At 31.3% G+C, this 13,725-nt stretch overlaps 1 protein-coding gene across 1 annotated transcript; it reads right to left on the bottom strand.

The window, feature by feature from the left end:
* Window positions 1-2,612: 2,612 nt before the first annotated feature.
* On the bottom strand, window positions 2,613-13,531 carry LOC143078446 (E3 ubiquitin-protein ligase rnf213-alpha-like). The gene is made up of 10 exons (XM_076253313.1): window positions 13,346-13,531; window positions 10,384-10,525; window positions 10,061-10,144; window positions 8,666-8,861; window positions 6,758-6,977; window positions 5,527-5,601; window positions 5,074-5,271; window positions 4,540-4,629; window positions 3,633-3,832; window positions 2,613-2,899 (listed from the first exon to the last, which is right to left on the bottom strand). The coding sequence occupies exons 1-10, from the start codon at window positions 13,520-13,522 to the stop codon at window positions 2,710-2,712; spliced, it is 1,572 nt and encodes a 523-aa protein (XP_076109428.1). The 5' UTR covers window positions 13,523-13,531; the 3' UTR covers window positions 2,613-2,709.
* Between the last annotated feature and the right edge of the window lie 194 nt (window positions 13,532-13,725).

Raw genomic sequence — 13,725 nt, 5'->3', positions numbered from 1 at the left:
TACCTGAACGTATAAGATGTCTGCATGTTGAGTTATATTTACGAATTATTTCCTTATACCGGTGATAAAATTTAGTAAATGTTTTGACCAGTTTGTGATATCGAAAACCCTGGTGTAATAATTTTTCAGTAATACATAAATTTCTCTCGCTAAAATCTAATACATTGTTACATACACGAGCGAATCGTACAAGTTGAGATATATAAACACCATAAGATGGTGACAAGGGAACGTCACCATCTAAAAATGGATAATTAACAATAGGAAATGAAAAATCATCTCTTTTATCATAAATTTTTGTATTAAGCTTCCCGTTTATGATATAGATATCAAGATCGAGGAAAGGGCAGTGGTCATTGTTATCATTAGCTTTATTTAAAGTAAGTTCTACAGGATAAATTTCTTTAGTATACATACTGAAGTCGTCATTATTTAGAGCCAATATATCATCCAAATATCTAAAAGTATTGTTAAATTTTTGTATCAAATGTTGTTTTGATGGGTCTTTGCTAATTTTAGTCATAAATTGTAACTCATAACAATACAAAAACAGGTCCGCAATAAGTGGTGCACAGTTAGTCCCCATTGGAATTCCAATAACTTGACGATATACGGAATCTCCAAAGCGAACAAAAATGTTATCAAGTAAAAATTCAAGTGCATAAATAGTATCAAAGCATGTCCAATTGACATAGTTCTTTTGTTTATTGCTACTAAAAAATGATCTAAAAGAGTTTGAACATATGTACTCGCATTCCGACTTTTTAAATGCCCAGTTAATTAGGGATGTGAATTTTTTCTTAATAAGAATATGAGGCAAAGTGGTATATAGGGTAGAAAAATCAAAACTTTGAACAGATTCAAAATCACCAATATATGCATGCAATTTATCAAGTACTTCCAACGAGTTTTTGACACTCCAAAAGTAATTAATTCCACTATTTTCAAAGGCCTTATTTGAACAATTTATTATCAGGTTTTTTATTGTACCAAGTGTACTAGTAAGTAAAACAGACAATTTAGTAGTTGAACAATGGCTGGAAGATGAAATAAATCTATATTTGTAAGGTTTTTTGTGCAGCTTCGGAAGCCAGTACATAGTTGGGACTTTCATTGTGTTTGGTTCTGCTTGTAAAGAAGTAGCTAAAAGTTTATGTTTGTTACAGATGTCGTTTTCTGAAAATGAAGTCAGTTGGAATGTTGGTGAATTCGTGATTTCCTTTTGCAGAACCTCTATATAAAATTTACGTCAAACAATAATGATATTATTAGCAGCTTTATCAGCCGGGACAAAAACAAATTCCTTGGCTAGTTCTGTTAGTTTATTTTTGATACGCGAAATAGGGTTTTTATAGTTTTTGTTGAGGGTAAAATGTTCTTTAAAATGTTGTATTCGAATATCAACTATCTTCATTACTGAATTAAAAAAAGAGTCCAAAGATTTTTTGTCAGCTTTTTCCCGTTTTACCCATTTCAAACAGTAGGCGCGGAGTGAGTCGTTGATGATATTACGACACTCATTCCAGTTAATAGTTGACGGGGGACGATATTTAGGTCCTTTACTGAGGAATGATTTTAACTCTCGGTCGTTAAAGTTTACTAAGTTTCAAGTTGATTGGACTTCAGCTTCACCAACAACTACCTTGACCAAAAACTTTAACCTGAAACTCCCACTTTCATTTTCTATGTTCAGTGGACCGTGAAATTGGGCTCAAAAGTCTAATTTGGCTTTAAAATTAGAAAGATCATATCATAAGCAACAAGTCTACTAAGTTTCAAGTTAATTGGACTTCAGCTTCATCAAAAACTACCTTGACCAAAAACTTTAACCTGAAGCACAGACGGACGGACGAACGGAGGCACAGACCAGAAAACATAATGCCCCTCTACTATCGTAGGTGGGGCATAAAAATCAAAGACAAGCATACAAAAATGTACCAAAGCACAATAACACAATAGTGGGGTGTATAAGTACTGATCCATGTCATGTGTATCAAAGAATCAAACACAATCACAGTGTTTAATTGTAAAAAGAATCTTCACCAATAGTGTAAATTCATTTTTTGTTAAATGCATCCGAATAGCAGCAGAATAATCACATACATTTCATTACAATGTGTTATATGATAGGCATGTTCTTTTCATTTTACGTTTTCCCAGTTTTAAAAATAAAAATATATTTGAACGAAATATGGAACAATAACGAAGGCAAGACGGAACGTAATCAGAGATACGAATATATATGCAAGACCTTTAAGACGTTTAGTTGAATATTTGCTTTAACTTCACAATTTGTTTTGATTGATTTGTTGTCTAACTTCCTGACATCCAACGATTCACTCGTGTCCTTATCAAATAGTCAAGCATCAGATCAAACTCGATCTATACAAAAGGTTGATAACATGTATATAAATATTTGTATCATCGCACTTGCTTCTTTGCCTTCATTAGATTCTCGTTTTGGTACATTTTATATTTAAAAAATTTAAAAATAAACATTTTGTAATTGAATTAATCATTTTTTTTCTCAAAAAAAGTTTAAATAAAATGAACTATAAAACAAATAAAACAAATTTTCAATTATTTACAAATATCCGATATAAACATTCAATTGATGTGGTTTCACAATTAAAGTAGGAAAGCTAGTTTCACATCTGTTTATTTTTTATAAGCACTACAGTGCCAATACACTCTTAAATGAAAAACCAATTAACGCATTTTCTTCTGTCTACATCTGTTAACCACATGCCAAAAGTCAACTGACTGTGCTGTAAGAATCCTTAGCTGATCGTCCATGTCCGATGGCAGTTGACCAATAACTACCACTAATGAATCATCAATCTGTAAGTCTTCTTCAAACGGTGACGTATCTATATACCCAAATAACTGATCCCGGAAACTGTAAAATTAGAAATATTGATCCATACTTTAGGGCAAAAAAAAATCAAAACTTTTAAGAGATTATCACTTACAAGCTTTGAAAGTTCACATTGACCTAACAAATAGTCAACGTAAATGTCAAAATTTCTATAGATATACCAATCATCTTAACATATTTACGTACCACTTATTTTGCAATGTGAAATAGAGAAAAAATTCCAATCAGAGCTTAAGACGCGATCTCTCTTGTATCTTAATCTTTTCAGTTTTCATATTTTCTGAGTACATCAAACATGAGTTCCGTATACAAAATACTAATCAGTAAAGCCCGAATATTTTTTTTTATAAAAGACACAAAGAAACTACGAAGTATAAGAGAACAAGAGATAAGTCTCCGTTTACAAACAGCTATGAGTACACATAAATTTATCAAATGATATCAAAACGAAATGATAAGGGGTTGCAGTCGAAGTTATCCATGCTTACAACAGTTATAAATCGTAAATAAATGTACTAAGACTGTCATTTATAATGCACCATGCATCTTTAATGGCCCTAAACTTCATAATTACAATGTAATATGCCAAAAAAGAAGTTATTTTGAATAACTAGATATACAACATCTATTTTTATATAACACGTGTTGGACTTTCCAGATAAAAACACATATATAAAACATATTAAAGCCCTTTGGGTATGCTACTGCTCTATAGTCAAAAGAAAGAAAGCAACATAGTTCTGAAAATATTTACCTTATTTGTGAAATATCAATGTAATCTTCATCATTGATATTCTGAGGTACATCTATCTTGAATACGATACATTCAAATATCAGCTCTAGCAATGTATCGATCTGTTCTGCTGGTGATCTTGTTAAAATTTCTTCTATTTCGTGTATTTGTTCCATTATTAAATCTATTTTGAAGGACTCCGAAACTCCTTCGAAAGCTTTCTAAAAGGATGATAAAAAAAAATCATATTGTTTTTGTTCATGAAATTTGAAATATGACAATTTACATTTTACTCATTTCATGTTCACCAAACGTGCTTATATAAATGAGAGATAAATGATTTCACAGCTATAATTAGGAAGATTTTACTGTTCTCAAAAGGATGAGAAAATGTAAAACAAAGTACAAAACTATTTAAAGGAATCGTAAGTAATCAAAACTTTACCTTCTAACTTAAATCCAGTATATTGAACAAATGTAAAATATATTCAATCATTTCAATAATGACTCTGATCAAACAAACAAAGTCTTATGCAGGCGAGAAAAGATAATATCTTCAAGTAAACACAAAATAAGATAAAGGCAATTGTAATATACAGCTGCTCAATAGTACTAAATAAATTCAACTAAAACAAATTAGGATCACAAACCAAAACCGACGGAAACACATCAACTATAAGAGGAAAACAACGGAACAACAAAAACACTGGAACTACTTCAAAAACAAACCCCGACATATATAGAAACGGACTATTTAATAACAAATGACATATTCCTGACTTGGTACTGGACAGTGTGGGGCAAAATGGTGAATTAAACCTGGTTTTATGGCTATCCAAAACCTCCCGCTTATAAAGCATGGTTAAAAATGCCATACAATAACATCATTACGGGATAGGAGTACATTTAGTAAAAACAAAATACCTACTCTGTCATACTTAGCTAGCTGTTTAGCTCTTTCTAGTGCAAACGATATCCATAGGGACATGGTATGTTTACATTTGCTAGCAGTTTTCGCCTGAAATAGTTTCCTAATTATTCAGATTGTGAGAAAACATTAATTTGTACATGTTTTTATTAGATAAGAAATTACTTGTATTAAACAATTACGTTATTCTATCATGATAACATGAAAAAAGTTATTTTTGCTTCGTAGAAAGTAATACGGTTTGCATTATTTAAATAAACAACATAGAACTCAGGCACATTCCCTGAAATGACGATTTAATAAACATTATAGTGCTAAATAATATGAACTTGTTATTGTGTTTTTACTCTTTAAAAATAAGTTCAGATAACATATTAAATTAAGCTCAAAAACTATTAAGTTGTGTCATCCATGAAGTCATTTGCTCATCATTTTGTCTATTTATTGTTAATACTTTCAAAATTCTACGACTTTTCCCTCTCAACATCATCATGAACAAATATTGGTATGTAGCCTTCCAAAATAATACTATACCTTTGTACTTATTAAAGGCTTGTCTATCTTTAAAGTGTTCTCCATGAAATCGCTTAGTGACATGTTCGGGTTCGGTCCTACAGACTTGAGAAAACTGATAGCTATATCTAAATTATCTAGACTATCACATAGTTCAGGCAAGTTTCTCATGTGTAACTCTCCACAGATTTGACTTCGTACGGCCGGATTTAATCGTTCCTTTAAAGAAAAATTGAAGTGAAAATAAAGGTAGTTTAATGAAAAAATATCAAACACCATAATGACTAATAATGATTAATCTAGGTACAAATTTTAAAAAATCCATCAAGATAGATATTATTTTCAGGTAAAAATGCAGTACAATTTCTTGTCCAATCAGAGTTTGGATTTTGTGCTAAGAACATTAAGGCCGCAAATGTATGTCTCATTTTTAAACAAGAAATGAAAAGGTTTAATTTGGTTCAGTTTTCTCACCTGCTTGACTTTTTCACAGAGTTCCAAAAAAACAACAGCATTTGTGGATTCTGATCTGTAAGTGATGGTTTCAATCTAAAGTTCAAATTAAATAAATTTGTGAAGTTATATTATCGTTCTTAGATAAATTCAGCCGTATAGGAAAAGCAAAATGAGAATGTTGAATTTGATGTATGCCTTTTTGTGCTACTTTGTTACATTTGTTGTTTATGTAGTGATATTAAGATGATAACACAATATTGACTGTTGTACCCCTATTTTTGACATTTTTACTCTTTGAGTTTGTTTCTTTTGTTCATGCATCGTTGACAATGTAATGGAATTTGATGCGACTGTCATACAAGTGAGAGGTTTAGCTAGCTATAAAACCAGGTTCAATCCACCATTTTCTACATTAGAAAATGCCTGTACCAAGTCAGGAATATGACAGTTGTTATCCATTCGTTTGATGTGCTTGGACTTTTGATTTTGCCTTTTGATTTTTGATTTTCCTTTTTGAATTTTCCTCGGAGTTCAGTATTTTTGTGTTTTTACTTTTTATCCGAATGTATTAATTTCACTGCTAGTGAAAAGAATAACCAATGCCCGTTAACAAGCGAACGCAGTTTACAACAACAGTAAAGGCAATCAAAAAAACAAAACTATGACTATACTATTGTACTTAATTTGCGCAGAAATTTTTTCGGGTATCGTTTCTCTCTTCTGGTAAACGCATCACTTGGTTTCCTGTTAACTTGTTATATCTAATTACCAAACGAATATTGACTTTTAAACATTGAAAACAAAAATATGTATCATTTTAATACAAGTTCATAATTGTAGTGCTGTTTTATAGCAAACAAAATGAGTTATCTGTAGAAACTCTCATGAACAATATTGTTCAGTCCTTTTTGAAACCAATGATGAGTCCTATGGCAATCCTAAATTTACGGATTATTTTTAGATGAAACTGATTTGTGGTATTTTGTTATTCTATTAAATTGTCAACTATAAAACTAATTGATGGCTCTGGAACATTTGATTGTAGTTTACATTTATCAGTTTTTGATAAATAATGTATACGCATTCGTCTTCTCTCATATGCAAAAAGTACAATCATAAACACAACACCTGCTTATATTTTTTATTTTTGTTCAACTAGCTTTAAAAAAATCTTTCATCAATGGCATTAAAGTCATAAAAAACATACAAAATAAAAAATATAGTGTTCAATGCATTACATAATGTATACCTCTTCTAAACCTGTTACAATTGACTTTGAGAAAAGGAATCTGTCCGTCAACTGCCTCTCAATGTTAGGAAAATTGTATTCTATTCTTGTTCCCTGTCCCACTTCAAATGAGTAGTTACAGTTAACAAACACCATGGGTAACAGGTCTTTGTCTGGATGGTAACTGATCAAATGTGCTGATGAAATATCTTTCACATGGACAGTTGGAAGACTGTCTATTCTGCAAAATTAACCCAAGCTTTATTTTAGAAAGAACAAACAAACAAACAAATGACAACACTTCATTTAACTAGCAGAAAGAGGTAAAATCAAAAAAATACTGAAGTCTGAGGAAAATTCAATTGAAAAGTACATAATCACATTGCAAAATCAAATGACAAAACACATCTAACATATGAACAACAACTGTCATATTCCTGACTTGGTACAGGCATTTTCAAATGTAGAAAATGGTGGATTGAACCTGTTTTTGTATATATAGCGCTAAATCTCTCACTTGTACGACAGTATCATCAAATTTCATTGATATAACATTTAAAGTAAGGTTTTTCTATTCGATCTAAATATTTGTAATTATTTCTGTCATGTATGCGTATATGGAATAGTGGTCATTTCGGAATATAGCAATAAAAAATTGAGTGTTATAGAAAATCGTTTTGCAAACACTTTTATACTCTTTGTTGCGTTTGAGGGACGTGTTTTTCATCATATGATCGGAGTTCCTTTGCGAACCAACTAAACGACCCTTTGCCTTGCGACTTTTTATTGGGTTGAATACTTCACACAAGATCTTGTCTAGAAAAATGAAAAGAAGCTAAAGTTATATTCAAGTTCCGTTCCATATATTAGATGATTTCAGAGTACAATTCATTGTTTTTACCAATGAAAACGACATAAAGGATACCACAGATAAAGATTATATTTAAAAGCAAATGATGATATTATGTCAAGAGCTATGTAATTAATGTAATTAAAAGGGACTTGAAATAATAGCAAAATCCATATTTAGACAATTTTACATTTAAATCTGCTTCTTGTCTTAACTAAGTATAGAAATATACAATTGATTCTGTTTAGAACTAAACATAACGACAAAATAAACTCATCATAGATACAAGTATTTAAATTTTGAGCTCGTTTTTAACAAGATGATTTCAATTTAGCAATTGTGCACTTTTATTTCTATGAAGCACCCTTTACAGCAACGCCTGGATATGTAGTAAAATCCTCCATATGATACGAAATCTACAGCTTACGTTTCCTATTAGGATTTTCTTAACTTACTACTTACCAGGACAAAAATGCATGAAGGGTTCAAAACTATAAATTAAAGCTAAAGACATTCATATGGAAGATTCATGTCACCATTAAGGTTTGATGGGCCTTTACGCCAGATGTGTGTCTAAGATGACCACAAACATATCTTACTTATAGTAACTACAAATATGCAATGGTATGTTACTGTTGTTATTAATCTTTCATATGTTTTTGGTCATATGTTGTCTGGTTTTGTTTTGCTACTAATTTGAACATCCGCACTTCTGTTGCCTTTAATCTAGATGAGTTCAATAAAAACAGAACTCAGAGGAAAAACTCAAAACTGAAAGTCACTAAACAAATAGTCAAACCGACAGGATAACAAATGTCATATTTCTGACTTGGGACAGGCATTTTCTTGTGGAAAATGGTAGTTCGAAATTGGACATTTGCGCATATGTTTCAAATTTTCAACACATTTCAGTAGTGAAATAATCAGATTTTTAGGGTTATATTGGTCATACAGCTCCGAAAGTCTTTACTCATTATTATTGTGTTTCTTTTGAATGTACACAGATATGTACCATATTCTCACTTTTATACCAAGTTACATCACAGATAATAATAGTTACATGTTTAGTTCATACTTACGGAACGTCGGTTTTTAAGCAAATGTTTTGTAAGAACAAGTTTTGATGCTTTATTAGGTAAAATAATAGAATGTAAGAACAAAGGCCAGCATCTCTATATGATGGTATGAGATAGGAAACTTTAGCTGCGTTATCAGCAATCTCTGATCTAAGAAAAGACTCGTCGATAACCACAAGTTTTCCATCTACAGGACATACTGCATAAAAGAAACAAAAAGTTAAGTAATTAGAATTGATATTTATAAAAAAAAGAAGCATATCAAACATAAATTAATTTTTATATACTAGATGTATGAAATAGTTATCAAAGGTACCAGGATTATAATTTAGTACGCCAAACGCGCGTTTCGTCTACATAAGACTCATCAGTAACGCTCATATCAAAATATTTATAGAGCCAAAACAAGTACAAAGTTGAAGAGCATTGAGGATCCAATATTCCCAAAAATTGTGCCAAATACGGCTAAGGTACTCTATGTCTAGGATATGAAAATCCTTAGTTTTTCGTATATTTCAAAGTTTTGTAAAAAGGAAATTTATAAAAAAAAAATGACCACATTATTGATATTTATGTCAACACCGAAATGTTGACTACTGGGCTGGTAATACCCAAGGGGACGAAACGTCCACCAGCAGTGGCATCGACCCAGTGGTGTAAATAGTTATCAAAGGTACCAGTATTATAATTTAGTACGCCAGACGGCGCGTTTCGTCTACATAAGACTCATCAGTGACGCTCATATCAAAATATTTATAAAGCCAAAACAAGTACAAAGTTGGAGAGCATTGAAGATCCAAAAAAGTAGTGCCAAAAACGGCCAAGGTAATCTATGCCTGGGATAAGAAAATCCTTAGTTTTTCGTAAAATTCAAGGTTTTGTAAACAGGAAATTTATAAAATGACCACATTATTGATGTTCATGTCAACACCGAAATGTTGACTACTGTGCTGGTGATGAAAAGGTGAAACAAAAGATAAGCGAAAGAAAAAAAAAACAGAAACGTATCTAACGTAAATTAATATGTATTACTGGAATTTGTTAGGCATGTTAAACCGTTTTATGAATATTTTTTTTCGATTCTCAGCTTGAGTACAAGTCTTTTGTAAAATGTTACCATTGACTGTGACATAACCAGTTTATCCTTTAATCGACAAAAACAATTCAGATTCTTCAATACAATACTTCCATGTCAGGAGATGTCATTATATATTTATTACAGAAATCAAAACTATCTAATTGCAAGGATTCGAATGACATTCTTATATTGGGCTATTTGACACTCTATACAGTATAAATTATAATTTTTATTTGTAGAATTTTTTCTTACGTTATCAAGTTATTAATCATTTGAAAAGAATTTCCATATAACTACTTCACTTTGTTCATATTACCTACCCCAATTCTTCAGTAAATCTTTAACACACGTCCAAGCCATTTCAAATTCTTTCAAAAGTTGCTCAAAATCTTCACATCTTCCATCTGTTCATAGAAAACAGTTCTATTTTGTAAATATCAATAGAAAGCGAACTTCGCCATTGCCCTTACTCTGTTTACGATTCTGAACTGGATTAATCTAATTCAATGCTTCAACTTTTTCATTATACAAAAATAAGCTTAAACGTTATATTCCAGAGGATGGTACAATCAGTCATAGTCAATCTGTTATCAAGAAATATATTATAAAAGACTAATGATTTGAAAAAAAATATTTTCTTTACCTTCTTTCATTTCTCTTTTCACATCGCGGATAGTCAAAGCGGCTATCTCAGTTCTGTCAAGTTTCTTGTTGTATTTCTGTATCAACATTCTCTGTAATCTCATTATACTTGGTACAAATCGTATAGCTCGTAAATGATAATCCTACAAAAAACAATATAAGATTTGGAAATTTTCGGTCGTTGAAATGTTTCGTGTCCAGTATAAAAATAAAAAAGGATAATAGTAATGATAATGTAAATATATTTTAAATTTAAAGAGGCGACTTAATAAAGAGGTTTTTCTGCTTGCATTGTAATTCATGCACTGATTTTACGTCTACTTATACCACGGCCGACACTCGGCTAACCGAGAGATTGGTGGGTTAATCTATATTGAGTATGCGGCTATATCGGCGGTTGGTCTGTTATTCGGGTTGGCTAAAGTCTGTTAATAAGGTGTTATCGAGAAAATCATTGAAAGTTCAGCATGTTTCATTGTATAAGTTTCTAAATATATTTTCATCATAAAAAGTATTCATGTCTAACAAAACAATTCAATGTACTGAATTCAGTGGTGTAATTATTATTTTTCTAGCTTCGATGTACGATCTATAAAATGAAAAGGCGGGTTACTCATCAATAAATTTATACATATTTTACACACATAAAATGTACACAAAATGACACATTGGTTAAATTTACTTGCATTCAATATTTTGAACATCGAAAAAGAAAGGCATTATGTTTGTTAACCATATTGATATCATTGTGTGAAAAATCTACACGAAAATCTGTATTTTGGTGACATAAATCAATCTTTATTTAAAACCTGGTCTGTTAATGGGTCGGATGTATAAAACCCGGTCTGTTAATTGGTCTGTTAAGAGTTATGAATGGCAATAAAAGTATAATTTTATTGCTATATGGGGTATTATCGGATAAAATGAGTAGGCTCAAGACGAGCGGCTAAAAAATATACGAAAACAACACATGAGCAATGAAACATTAACATATACGGAAACAACACATGAAATTGAAATTGAAAAAAAGTGTAATATTAAAGTAATATTAATTTCATCCAAGAATGATCGCATATATCATGTTGATTCTGTTTAATTGTCATGAATGACACAAATTTGTCATCTACATTGGTAACCAGTATATAAATCAGAGATAAACGTCGTAATGCAACTAAACATCAGTAAGTAAAATATATTGGGATGACAAAATATGAAAAATAAAGAAAGAATAATGGGTAAGATAAATAAAATGTAGAAAAAAATTACATAACAATTTAAAAAATACAGAAATAAACAATACCCTAATCCGGACCCTAATGGTATACACGAGAATCTGGATGGAAACGCAGAATATAGAATAATATATAAGGACAGTAGAGAGTATTACATTGCTAAAAACGAGAGAAAAATAATACTTGTTTAAGAATACACACATGAAACACCGATGGCTGTTGAAACAGTAACGGATTGCGATGTACTTATATTGGTAATTTTAGAAGTAATACAAATATGCTGGCAGGTTAATGCCATTTTGCGTTTCAGCGCTTTAGCGTTTTCGCCTTACGTATTCTATACGGGAAACGCGAAATTGCGAAGTCGAAAACGCGAAAACGCGAAACTTATTTCTCGTTTTCGACTTCGCGTTGTCGACTTCGCGATTTCGCTTTTTCGCCCTATATAATATGAAAGGCGAAATCGCGCAAACGCGAAATGGACTTCACCAGCAACCATAGACAACTGTAGTTCTCCGCTGCACTTATGTAGAAAAGAACTAAACGGAATAAAATGAATTGAAACTTAAAATAACCAAATGTAGCTGCATTCGCTCCTTTCCGTTTACTTCTTTAGAGTGATTCGTAAACAACATATGATTAATTAATAGAAGAAAAGAACCAATTGGATGATGCTGACGAATTAGGGTTTAACGTCCAGTGACAAATAGCATGTTCATATGTGAACGAGAACACGTTGTATGTACCCTGTGTTGTATTAGAAGGACACTTTCAGTCGGAATTGAGAACGTGCTACTTCGAACAGACACAAAAATTAAGGCTGATTGAAAACGTCAATAAAAAAATAATGCATATTCCAGAGGCCAATCCATATCACGCTATATTGAAGTGACACACCCTTCAATAAAATGCAAAGAAAGTCCAAATAAAAATGCTCTTTCTAGGATACTGTGGCATCGTATTGTCATTTTTGTTTAATCAGGAACATCTCATTCTTAAATTTTTCAAGGGGAAAATATAAAGGTAGCAAATTATTGTCGTGGTTAAATAACTCTTAACTGACACAATTTCAATTGTCCAACCCATTAACAGACTTTGTTCCCATAATTTTCACTAAAACGTGGTATTATTCACGTTATTTTACAATTATGAAATGTTTACTAATGTCAATTTATTTTTTAGAACCACAGTACTATTTTTTGTCCTTTACATGATATCTAAATTTGTTTGTTTCGCCTTTTATTAAAAAAATTGCTATACGTATAAGCATAAATACTACATACTTGCGCGACGCCTTTTAGTTTTACTGAAAACTGCGCAGACTAAGAAATGTTTTTACAAGTGCAAAATGTTCTATGATAGATATCATTTTGTCAGACACTTTTCTTTTTTTGATTAGGTTCTAATAACATGCCAAAAATCTGTATATTTAATAGAGTTTAACATTAAATTAAGCGTTTTACTCTTAACAGACGTATAACCAACCCGATTAACAGACCAATCGCCCATATAGCCGCATACTCAATATAGATTAACCGACCAATCTCTCGGTTAGCCGAGTGTCGGCCGTGTATACCGTGTTTTATTAATTGAAACAAAATGGTATAACAACGCTTCTGAATTATATAGTCAAAAAGGAAATGTAACTCTCATCGGGTAATATTTTTTTAATTTTTAGATGAACATATTTCCTTCTATCCTCATCGTTTACAATATCTGAATAATATTTACCTCCTCCAGAAAGAGTCGGAGTACAGGTAATGGCATCGTTGTTTCTGTTCCTTCTAGATTCTGCATGAGATGTTTGATCGTTATCAATTCTCTATAACGCCACATTGCAGGTATTTCTTGCAAATTTTGAATGTCCTTTCTATGTGGATACTTATCTGTTTCATAAAGTATCTGCATAAGGATATCAGTACCTTAAAATAAAAATTAAAATAAACACAAGAGGATGTGAAAATAAAAAAATAAAAACGTGCTTTCTAAGACTAGATAACAAATCAATCGGTTGAACAAATGAAAGACTCAGACTAGTGAAAGTCTTCAAATATGTGTTAACGATTCACTATAAAATTGAAGCCAGAATGATTTTTGCTAAAGATATATTC

Source organism: Mytilus galloprovincialis, chromosome 6, assembly GCF_965363235.1.
Source record: "Mytilus galloprovincialis chromosome 6, xbMytGall1.hap1.1, whole genome shotgun sequence".
NCBI lineage: Eukaryota > Metazoa > Mollusca > Bivalvia > Mytilida > Mytilidae > Mytilus > Mytilus galloprovincialis.
Note: the sequence above shows the minus strand (reverse complement) of the source record. Positions and strands in the feature narration are given on the sequence as shown.